Source organism: Vicugna pacos, chromosome 7 (assembly GCF_048564905.1).
Source record: "Vicugna pacos chromosome 7, VicPac4, whole genome shotgun sequence".
Lineage (NCBI taxonomy): Eukaryota > Metazoa > Chordata > Mammalia > Artiodactyla > Camelidae > Vicugna > Vicugna pacos.
Window position 1 is genome coordinate 46,506,448 of NC_132993.1, and position 12,532 is coordinate 46,518,979.

The 12,532-nt window shown below is 37.9% G+C and overlaps 1 protein-coding gene across 2 annotated transcripts in view; it reads left to right on the top strand.

Annotated features, from left to right (window-relative positions):
* Positions 1-2,652: 2,652 nt before the first annotated feature.
* TOMM7 (translocase of outer mitochondrial membrane 7) overlaps positions 2,653-12,532 on the top strand; it is a 111,526-nt gene continuing 101,646 nt past the window's right edge. The window contains exons 1-3 of one of the 2 annotated variants that reach the window (XM_031674336.2): positions 2,653-2,822; positions 5,708-5,756; positions 9,126-9,354. In XM_031674336.2, the coding sequence (XP_031530196.1) occupies positions 2,720-2,822; positions 5,708-5,756; positions 9,126-9,141 (168 nt within the window). In that variant the 5' untranslated portion in view covers positions 2,653-2,719 and the 3' untranslated portion in view covers positions 9,142-9,354. Of the gene's footprint in view, positions 2,823-5,707; positions 5,757-9,125; positions 9,355-12,532 lie in introns of those variants that run through there. The other variant, XM_072964882.1, reaches the window with a different exon arrangement.

A 12,532-nucleotide genomic window follows, 5' to 3' on the forward strand; every position in this document is an offset into this window, starting at 1 on the left:
TTCTCTTTCTAGCAATGGAAATACGTTAGGTTCCCTAGTGGTACAGCATTGTATTTAATGGAAACAAAGTATAAACTCTATTCCTTGATGAGCTTACACTCTTGCTCACCAGGAAGGAGAATGGCAGTTCTTTTGCTAAGGATATTTCTAATTGTAAATTTACAAATAAGCATTTTAGATATCTGTTCTGGTCTAGTGAGATGGCACGATTAACTAAGAATGTTAGTTCCTGATGAAATTCATTCATTTCACAAGTGTTATACATACAGTAATTGGGGATATAAGATTTGTGAGCATCTCTGCCTGCAGTCTACTTGGGGAGATAGTCATGTAAATAATGATAAATTAACTTGAGAGTAGGGGCCTCACAAAAGAAGTGTTCAACTTACTCTGGACAGGGGTAAGAGCAGATCAGGGGAGATTGTATTCTGGAGAAGACATTTGAATGGACCTTACAAAAGGTGTGGGAAAGAATTTCTGGCAGAGGTAATAGCAGAGATGAGAGACAGTATGGAGCCTTCAAGGATCATGTAGGTTGTGCAATAAATCTTCAATCTTTTATCCTAAAGGCAATGGGGAGTCCTTAAAGGATTTCATTTTGTTTAAAGTCTGCCTTTTTTTTGATAGAAGTCATATATGCTCATTATGAAAAACAACACATTACAGAGATATATACATAGAAAGTGAAGATTTCCAATAATTCCTTCTATCATCCCCTGAGATAATTACTACTACAAAGAGTTTGAAGTATATTTCTCTATATTTCTTTCTAGGCACATAGTAACAAATACATGGTGATTATTATTATAAAGGAGAGGAATCTCTTGTGTGTGCTTTTTATATATTTTTAAATAATTCAGTACCAAAGTCTTGCAGCATCTTCCAGTCATTACAATGTTGCCTGAATCCACAATGCGATGTGCAGGAGTCACTGTGAAGGTGAATCTATATAATTTAGAGTTTGTGGAGACCGAGGAGTGAGACTACTTAGTAAGCTGCACAAGTTCAAAACTGGGCAGTCATCTTTGACCACCTCTTTCAACTTTGCCCTTCACATTCATTTGGCCAACAAGTCCTGATCATTTTACCTCCTTAATGAGTCTTAAATTTATTTCCTCTTTTCCACTTTGACCACATTACCTTCTTCAATAGTTTCTTGACTCCTCTAGGCAGTGTGAGGTGTCCTCCATCTGCTTTCCTTTCATATTGTGTGTGTAACTTTATCATGGAACTTCATATTGCATTGGAATCATCTGTTTACTCAGGTCTTTTCCACCCAAATGTGAAATTCTTAGTCAGTGCTTTAAAAAAAATTTTATCTCTAGTGCCTGGCATATAGTAAGGCTCCATGAATGTTCAAGGAAGGCAAGTGATGTTGGCATTGTTCAGCTCAACTGACAAAAATGCATCCTTACTAGTATCAGGCATTTGGATAAAAAGATGAGAAAGAAACTGTTTCCTTATTGGTAAAATGAGGCCTATACTATATATGGAATTAGTAAAATAAGGTTTAATGCAGGGCAATCTTAAATTCTTTAAAGGATTAAAACTAACTTTGTATTTGAAACACTTAATAGAGTCTCAGGCAGAGTAGACTTATTATCATGAAGATGATCCAAGCACAGGAATAACCCAAAGCCAGGTGAAATTTTTAGGTGCCATTAGACACCTTAAAAGTTAACAGAAAATGTCATCATGTATCCTGAGGATGAACTAGGAAAGGCTCCAAGGCCAAAGCCTTAGAAGTCTCTTAAAGCCTTAGAAATCAAGAAGTCCTAGACCTGGGGTCAAAAACTCAAATACCAACAGCAGGCCAGGCAGTTACTGAATCAAAAGTTGAGAACTTCAAAGGTAAACCAAAGGCCCGGCCCCACCCCCAGACTAATCAGAATCCCTAGTAGGTCCCCAGAGGGAGTAGGCCTTTAAATCTCCTCACATGATTGGATTCTATTGTGCAGCCAGAGGAGGGAACCACAGCAGTTCTAAACCAATGAGGGCAAGATGGGTAACAAGAATGCCATTTCCCATTTAATCCTGTTGATTGGTGCAATAGGATTCGCCAACTTCTCTGAAAAAGTCCAGGTTTTCATGTAAACTTTACCAGACTTTGAAATATTGTCAAGCAGTTTAACATGTTAAAAAAAAATGTACAACCAAATACTTCAGGAATCAAAGAAAACATGGTAGGGGCTCTGCTTGGCTGTCAAGTCAGTTTGTAACCTTCCTTGCAGTTCAAGCTTCAGCTTGAAGAAACACTGATACCGGGGAAGGTTAAATAACTTGTCCAGGACTATAGGCCAAGATAGAATGACTCCGGACTAAAAGTCAGTCCTTTTAAATTTACGCTCCTCCTATGTTAGGCAAAGGAAGGGCACTTGGAGATATATTTTCAAAAATGGGTAAGGCTGTGGGAAGAGAGAAGGCGACTCGGGCTGACGGAATCCCAAGAGCAGTGCCTCAAGAATCCAGGCGATTCCTTAAAAATGAGGAAGACAGCAGTCGGACTTCGGAGTTAGAAGAATCAACGACGCATGCGCTTTCCCCTGGCCGGGGCCGCTGAAGGGTGAGGTATGTTAAACGCGATGAATTACGACCTTCGCTGGCGACGCTCACGACTCCTGCCGTAAAGGCCGTGTGCGGCGCGTGCGCACTTCCTCTCTTTCGGATTCCTGACGCGGTTGCTGCTGTTCGCCTCAAGTGTGCCGCCCGGGCCGTCACCATGGTGAAGCTGAGCAAAGAGGCCAAGCAGAGGCTGCAGCAGTTATTCAAAGGAGGCCAGTTTGCCATCCGCTGGGGCTTTATACCTCTCGTGATTTACCTGGGTCAGTGGGAGAATAACTTGGGAGGAAACTGGAGGGGAGGGCTCGCGGAGGCTGAGGCTCCATTTTTGGCCTGAGGCGGGAGAGAAAAACGCGGCCAGGCCGCGCACGTTCTTTGAGGCTGTCTGGTCAAGTGGGGTCGGTTTAATCTGAGTTCGAGTTCCTGTTGTATCCTTTACTGTTTCTGTCATCTTTAACTAGACACGTAATCTCTTCGTGTTCTGTTCTTACATCGCTAAAGTAGAGGTGACATACTTTTTAGGATTATTGGGAGAATTGGACGACCAAATATATGTGAAAGCGACTAATTATTTCTTTGGCACTAGGTGGTTTTTCAGGGGTTTGTCTTCTCCAGGTGGGCCTAAGTAAAAAGAGGCCCATAGACCTCGTGGATATACCACTGTTTTGAGGCATGATTAAGACAATAGGTGTTTGATGCCTCTGCTTTGTCACCAATATAAAGGACTTACATGTGAGGAAACCGAGTCATAGAAAAGTTTTGCCCCTTGTTGAAGGCCACACAGCTGTTAAATGGGGAAGTTGTGAACTCAAACAATAGGGCATCAAGGCCCATACGCTTAACCACTTTGCTATATTGCAAAGATTTGTTAAGTGCTCAGGCAAATATTTTCAGCTAAGGCTGCACATTGGGACTTTATTATATTTCTAGCCTTGGGTAGGTTTTTTTCCCCCCTTTATTTTTAATATTTATTACTCTATTCAGGCGATATGCTAGAAAGGAAAGAGTCTCAACTCTGTCAGAGCATAAAGTTTGACATTTTCTAAAACTCAGTTTCACGCTCCAGAATTCTATGATTTTAACAAGCTGCTGCTTCTTGGTTTTTTGTTTGTTTGTTTTAGGTGTCATGCACTGTGTAAGATAAAGAACATTCACTGAGTCTTGACAGAACTTTGATAATACTGGACGTTCTCTGGGGAGCTGCGGCTCCCATTTCCCCATGAATTGCAAGCCAGCTGATAATCTGAAGATAGTTCAGTATACAGGACATTAAAAACATCTATTTCCTCCCTTATTTTAAGTGCAATTTTTAGAAAAAGCATTATTTTCCCAGATTTTAGTGACTTTGTGTAGGTATCAAGGATTAGAGCAAGTAATTATGATACTCTTACAAGTTGTGTTGTTCTCTTTCTCCCAAACTGCCCCCCCACCCCACCCCAGCTTTCAGTTAATGGTAGAAGGGTCCAGTTTGGCTAGTCGAACACTGAGACAAGCTCTCTTTTTAGCTAAGGAAGGTATGGAGTTGATTCTTTCTCTTTTTGCATTCTTGTGTATGTGGGTCTTGTTTTAGTCCACTCTTGCTTTCTTTGTCCCTGTGGTTTCTTTGCTGCTGTGTAAGTCTTTTCATGTACCTTTCCCTCCTTCTCCCCTTTCTGAGATTCCTTTTCTGCTGCCAGAAAGCTGTAGCTGGTTGTTATAATCTGTGTATGAGGGTTTTTGGTCTGAAGAGTAGATAATGCTTTCCTTCTCTACCCTAGAGTTTCTTTTCTTTTTTGTGCACACCAGCTATATTCTCTTTATTTAGTAGGACTACCATTATGGTGATTTTTTTTTTTTTTAACTCTAGTGTCCAACTCAGGTTGAGGTTAATGTTAAGACTATTTTTTTTAGTACTTAATTGTTGTTAATCATTCTCTTTATCCTTACACTGTATCTAAATTTAATATGTCTAACCTGGTTCCCATGTTGTTTCTTTTACTTGTCCACCTCAGCTCTCACTAAAACCTGCAACTGCAGATTGAATTTCTTGTGTAATTTTGTTTCAAACATACCTTTTAGGGCTTCAGGGAGTATGGTGGGAATATAGTGCTATAATATAGGATAGACAGTGATGTGATGATAAAGAATCAGTTTGAACATTTACCAGCAAAAGGATTTTAGTGAGTTACCTGTTGGAAGACAATTCTCTATGGTGCGTTGAATTTCTTCAAATTTTGTGAGCAGAGGCTCTGATCACCCTTTGTTTCATAATATCTCTTTTTAGTATCTTTGTAGGGTGAACAGCTTTGGAAAAATAGTACCTCTCTCCAGAGCAAAGGGGAGACATGCTCACTGCTCATTATAAAAGTTTCTGTTCCTTAAACTCAGCATTCATCTCCTAAGTGATGATACTCTGATTACAGCTGTTGCTGGGAGTAATACATTGTCCTTGTTTCTGACTTGGAATCTTGTGTCTTCTGCCAGCATCTGTGAAACTGGCAGACTACTTTCTTGTCTTGAAAATCGGTGAAATTTCATACTCTACAGTTCTTATTGCCAACTCTTAATTTTAATCGGTTACTTCAGCAAATTAGTATATATATCATCCAGTTAATAAATATACTTTAAAAGGTAAAAGCTTTACTTAAAAGCATATTTGCAGTAAGCATTGACTTAACTAGGTTGTTAAACAATAACTTGAATGTTTTTGAACTCTTTCTATCACCAATCTTTGGTCGATTTATAAAAAGAGGTTCATAGGGGATAAAATAAGATATCCTCAATTGTTTTTTTAAAAAGTATAGTTTAAAAAAATCTTTGTGCTCTTTGTAGTCTTTCATCCAGTATAATTTGGTAGTTGTGATGTCTTTTTTGTGGCTAATGACTTACAGTGAAAGGTAGTGCATGCTGAGGGCTACTGAGCAGTTGTGTGTATAATAGGACTAAGATAGTTTGTCCTCTCTACTGCTTAGTCCTGTACATAGTCTCATATTCTAGTGAGGATTCGAGACAGTTCTGTAGCACAGGTAAATCTAGATAGTGCTGGTAGATCTAGATACCATTCTAGCTACCCTAGGTTGATTTAGAAAGTCTCGATTGTAAATTTTTTGTCTGCTAGGGTTTTAATTAGTATTTATTCTCTCTCTCCTCCCTTCCCCTCTCCCCCCAGGATTTAAGAGGGGTGCAGATCCTGGAATGCCTGAACCAACCATTTTGAGGTACTGCTCTTACAAATAAGCATTGCAGGGAAATGCTCATATATTAGTACTGAATCATGGGAAGTAGAAGGGAAGTAGTGGTAGGCACTGTAACAGAGCTTTACCAGTCAGTGTCGTTTTGGGCTGTTGGAAAGCCAGGAGTTTGCAGACCAGTCTGATTTATGTTATCAGGTAACTACTGTCTCTACTCTTCCTAATTTTTATATATCATACATCATATATACTATGCATATGTCATATATACTATATATTTAAAAATTATGTGTTTAAACTATCCAGTTTAAAAATGATAAACATTTTTTTCTTCCGATAAACATTTTTATGTGCATAGATTTTATAGGTTTTGATTTATTTCCTTGTAATAAATTCTTGTGAGCTTAATAGGTCAAAGTGTATGAACATAAGTGGCTCTGACAATGCATTGTCAAATTCCTTTCTCAGAAATAACCTTGCCAGTGTCGGATAAGCACTTGTGAAAACTGCTACATACACACACACAGATACAGAGTATATTCATATACTTACATGTATGTGTATATATAAGTAACTTGTGAAAATTTTATGTATACATGTGTATATATCTGTGTATATATATATACATATACATATATAAAGGCAGAATCTGGAACAGGCAGGATTGCTGTGTAGGAAGGACTGGTATTTGTTTCACTGTGATGACTAGACCCCTGCACAGGAGCTGTGGGATTTCAGTTTGACCCTCTGTCTTAAAGACATTTCTTGTGAATTGTCCTAACAGACTTTTCACTGGTTGTTTTAGGTTTCAGTTTCTTCAGACTCAATCTAAGCCACTTTTTTCTAGAATGGGCAGAAGTAATAATACTAATATTACTAACAGTCACTGTTTTAAGCACTTTACATACAGTATCTCACTTCAGTCCTTCACAGTGGATCACACAGTTGGTAAGTGGTGGAGTGTGTCTGTCTCCAAGGCCTACACACTGTCCACTGGGTCACGTGGCCTCCCTCAGATAATCTGACCTCTTACTTAGCACAATGCCATTGTGTATGAATTTACTCCACATTCTCTGCCTTGCCAGCCTCTCCTTTCTCAAAGCAAGAGGTTTTTCTTCTTAAGAATTACTGCCAAATGTACCTTCAGCATGTCCATTTCTGCAGTTACTCTTTTCCCTGATAAAGTTCTTCAATAAATGATCTTCACTCACTGCTTCCTTTCTTCACGTCCCTTTCTTTCTTTAACCCTTTATGTTATGGCTTCTTAAAACTGCTTTCAGAGATCCCTGATAAATTCCTTTTTTTTAGCCTTACTCTGAACTGTCAATTTCCTTTTCTATAAAATGGGGACTTGAGGTAATGTATCTGCTGCTGAGTAGCCCGTCGACCTTAGACCAGTTATTTCCTTAGGGAAACATTACCGTAGGGAACACTGTCAGAAATGGGACTACCTGGTCAAGCTGTGTGAACATTTTCCAAGCAGTGGAAATTATCATCAGATAACCTTTCCCTAAGAGACCATTAACCTTTCTAAGATGAAGTTTCCTCTTTTATAAGTTGGGTATAATATCTGCTTTATAAGATTGCCGTGAGGATTGAATAAGAATATTGTATATGAAGTATTAACAGTGCTTGGCAAGTAATGTTTGAGCAATAAACTATTAATAATAATTTTTAATCTTTCCTATGTCATCTCCTTTGCCCCACTTCTTTCTCCTGTGAGAACTATGCTCTGGCTACATGATACTGCATACTTGTCCCAGAATAAACTGTGTTTTTTCATGTCTGTCATTCTCTGCCTAGTATTATGCTTGTTGCTTATTTACATAACATTTTTTCCTGTAAGTATCTAAAGTAGGTGCCAGCTACTTTGGCAACACTTTTTGAATGTTCAGTTAACTTAATTAAACGATCTTAACCACTTATTGGTGGTCTTGAGACAAGAGTGGATATGACATTGCATCTTGTGGTACAGTTTTTAGACTGGACCTGCATGCTGGGAAATAGCATTTTTTGTGCCCTAGGTGATCTGGGATCCAGAGGTGGGGATAGAATGTGCCCTTCTGCTGTATTGGCTTCAGTTATCCCACCAAGAGTTGACCCTTGAAAGCTACAGACTAGATGAAGCAGCTACCTCCCTGTTTTTTTCATTTCTTCACCTTATTGTCGTCTCAGTGCTGCTCTCCTTTCTGGTGCTAACGATCATTCTTTTCTGTCGTTAGAGGCATTTTCTGGTTTCCTTTCAGGGTAATTTGTGATTTAGGAAAGAACTGAGTGCCTGAGAAGGGTTATCCACTTAACAGAATTTCGTATGCTGTGCTGCTTGCACTCGGGAGACTGACTGGGGAGGTCTTCCTGGGTTGCCTAGTCTGTACCCTGATAGGAGTAGAATTGTATCTGTCAGGGTTTTTATTAATGTAAATATTTTATTAATATAAAATTTATTGTTCAAATATATAAAGTTTATTGTTTATATATAAATTTATTTGCATAATACTTATGTAAATAACATGGTGCATGATTTGCTGGCCTACTTCCCTTTTTGTTGGATTCCTTGGGATTAGGTCTGCATTTGTCTTAGTGTCCTCTTTTACCCAGGGTGGTATATTGTACATGGGCAGCAAATGTGGCTTGCTGTGAATGCCTTATTCAAAATGCAGTACTTAATGAATAAAGAATAATACCTTAGTAAAACATTGAGGCAAAATATATGAATACTAAGTAACTGAGAGAATCATTGACTCATTATCAGTTTAGGGCCAAGGGAGATATTCTTCTCTTTATCTTGGATGCTCATTACCAGTGAGGAAGAGACCTTGATAAATGGATATTTTATTTTTAAATCTTAACCGTATGCAAAAATAGTTGGGGTTTTATGGGAGATTTTAATACTTCTGAAAGTTGGAAATAGACGCATGTTGGTCTGTTTCACACACAAAGGGAAAATATTTCCTAAAAATAAACTTAACAGAATGCTCAAATTGGCATTTTGTAACGCAGTTTTATTTAAGTTGACATCCTACTACAAACCACATTTTTAATCAGCAGGACTTAGAAGTAAGACATTTCTTTTCTCCTTCCTGGATCTAAAAATGATACAGCTTTATTTTCTGGGTTCATCAATCCTTTATGTCTGTGTTTTGATTGACTTCAATTTATGTTTTTCTTTTTGTTTATAATAGGTACCTGTAATAAAAAGTTACAAAATTATTTCTTTAAGTAGGTCTCTGTGTTTGATTTTTTTTTGCTCAGTGAGATTGATCCTTCTGCTAACTCTGAATTTGACTGATGAGTAAACACAAACATAAATGTATCAAATCCTCTAGTTCTTAATCTCTGTTTAAGAAGTTTTTACTTTGGGGTTTAATTTATGTCTCCTCTTCACAAACATTTTAGCTTACTTTGGGGATAAAAGACTATTTGGTCATCTGGTTTTGGAAGCAGTCAATGCAGAGGAACAACATGGAAAGTGTGCACTCTGGCTGGGATAAAAGATGGGACATCGTTCAGACGTTCACCACTTGGATGGCATAGGGCTCTTCTCAGATGCGTCTGTGACAGAGTGGAACCTCTACTGACTTATTTATGATAGACTGTATCAAAATAAATGTTTTTAACAATGTTATGTCTTGAGTCCTTTTTGAATTGAACGTGATAGGACTGTTAGGTAAAAATTTAGCCTTTTCATACTTTTTCAACACAAGGAATCTATGTGTGTGCCTAGATGCTACTTTAAAAAACAAGAAAATCTACAAGTTAATTCCTGTCCATTCATTTAACAAATGGATTCCAGTTTCCCTTTGCAGTGAATTAATAACTCCCTCTGAGATGGTCTGAGGTAGTAAAAGTAGAGACGAACTCTGGCGAACTGGGCCCTTACTTGCTGTACTGCATTGGAGTAATGCTCTGATTAAAAGAAACAGATTTTTGTCTCTTGGTAGGGGATGGGAATGGCACTGGGGAGTTGTGTGTCTGACTTGTAAGTTAAATGTGAGTCTAAGATTTCCCTCAGTGTTAGGAACTATAGGCAGCTGGGCAGGAGCCCAGGGAGAGCTACATAGATTAGTAGCACTTTCTGTTTTCTAATAGAAGAAAAGGCATTTAATTAATGGAAACTAGTTTTCAGTTCTAAGTCTTGGTTTCCTGGGACCTTTACCTGTATTTGAAGCCCCCACCTCCCTTTTTAAAATTTATCCTTTCCTGTAATTCTAACTAAATAGATCTATTTACTTAGTTTTGGGAATTATAATTAAACAGGAAAGTAGGCCTGAAACAAGATATGACACAGTTTGGGAGGAGCCTATTGGATTGAATGTTTTAAACATACAGTGTTAAATAGAGAATGATCATGAATGTAATCTCAGGTAACTTGAGCTATCATTACCAGAAGTTTCTTCCTTATTTCTGACATAAAACCCTCTTAGCTATTTAAGCCTATTTCCTTAAGTTTTATTACCTTTGCCATGGAGATGTAGAACTCTATTATGGAGGCTTATTGCATAAGGGGATTTTAAAGTGGAATTCTTGAGAGCTGACTGCAGGGAAACCATTTTGGGTATGATGTAATTTATTTTTTTAACATTTTTTATTGATTTATTATCATTTTACAATGTTGTGTCAAATTCCAGTGTTCAGCACAATTTTTCAGTCAGTCATGGACATATACACACTCATTGTCACATTTTTTTCTCTGTGATTTATCATAACATTTTGTGTATATTTCCCTGTGCTATACAGTGTAATCTTGTTTATCTATTCTACAATTTTGAAATCCCAGTCTATCCCTTCCCACCCTCTACCCCCCTGGTAACCACAAGTCTGTATTCTCTGTCCATGAGTCTTTAGATTCCACATATGAGCGATCTCATATGGTATTTTTCTTTCTCTTTCTGGCTTACTTCACTTAGAATGACATTCTCTAGGAGCATCCATGTTGCTGCAAATGGCGTTATGTTGTTGGTTTTTATGGCTGAGTAGTATTCCATTGTATAAATATACCACCTCTTCTTTATCCAGTCACCTGTTGATGGACATTTAGGCTGTTTCCATGTTTTGGCTATTGTAAATAGTGCTGCTATGAACATTGGAGTGCAGGTGTCATCCTGAAGTAGATTTCCTTCTGGATACAAGCCTAGGAGTGGGATTCCTGGGTCATATGGTAAGTCTATTCCTAGTCTTTTGAGGAATCTCCACACTGTTTTCCATAGTGGCTGCACCAAACTGCATTCCCACCAGCAGTGTAGGAGGGTTCCCCTTTCTCCACAGCCTCTCCAGCATTTGTCATTTTTGGATTTTTGAATGACGGCCATTCTGACTGGTGTGAGGTGATACCTCATTGTAGTTTTGATTTGCATTTCTCTGATAATTAGTGATATTGAGCATTTTTTCATGTGCTTTTTGATCATTTGTATGTCTTCCTTGGAGAATTGCTTGTTTAGGTCTTCTGCCCATTTTTGGATTGGGTTGTTTATTTTTTTCTTATTGAGTCGTATGAGCTGCTTATATATTTTGGAGATCAAGCCTTTGTCGGTTTCACTTGCAAAAATTTTCTCCCATTCCGTAGGTTTTCTTCTTGTTTTATTTCTGGTTTCCTTTGCTCTGCAGAAGCTTGTAAGTTTCATTAGGTCCCATTTGTTTATTCTTGCTTTTATTTCTTCTAGGAGAAAATTTTTGAAATGTCAGATAATGTTTTGCCTATGTTTTCCTCTAGGAGGTTTATTGTATCTTGTCTTATGTTTAAGTCTTTAATCCATTTTGAGTTGATTTTTGTATATGGTGTAAGGGTGTGTTCTAGCTTCATTGTTTTACATGCTGCTGTCCAGTTTTCCCAACACTATTTGCTGAAGAGACTGTCTTTATTCCATTGTATATTCTTGCCTCCTTTGTCGAAGATTAGTTTACCAAAGGTTTGTGGGTTCATTTCTGGGCTCTCTATTCTGTTCCATTGGTCCATATGTCTGTTTTGGTACCAATACCACGCTGTCTTGATGACTGTAGCTCTATAGTATTGTCTGAAGTCTGGGAGAGTTATTCCTCCAGCCTCTTTCTTTCTCTTCAGTAATGCTTTAGCAATTCTAGGTCTTTGATGGTTCCATATAAATTTTATTATGATTTGTTCTAGTTCTGTGAAATATATCCTGGGTAATTGGATAGGGATTGCATTAAATCTGTAGATTGCCTTGGGCAGTGTGACCATTTTAACAATATTGATTCTTCCAATCTAAGAGCATGGAATATCTTTCCATTTTTTAAAGTCATCTTTAATTTCCTTCATCAATGGTTTATAGTTTTCTGTGTATAGGGTATGATGTAATTTCTGTAACCTCTTCATGAATCTAGGCACGTATGATTTTGCTAAACAGTCTGAGTAGTTTTAAATCCCCATAGAATTGCTTAAGATTGTGGCCTCCCCCCCCTTCCCCAGACCCTTATCCCTTCTGCTAAATGTGTTGTTGGTGTTTTGGTGCATATTTTTCTTTCCCTTTTCACTCAGGGTTTCCAGAAATTGAGAAAGCTATAGAAAGTATCTATTTTGATAAAATACTGCCATGTATAGTAAACATAACTGTTTTTGTTATTTTAGGAATTGTAGCTGTTTATAAAACCCCAGAAGACTTTAAAATGTGAAATCCAGAATTGAGTAGGAAAGGGCCAGTTCCTTGTACTCATACCTAAGGAAACCAAGGAACAGAATTGAAGCATTTATTCAAGGCACAAGATAAGAGCTGAGACAAGTGTACACTTTACCGTCTTGTGTATCTCTGAAGGTTTGTGAAATGTTTATCGCTAAGCTCCTGTATTTT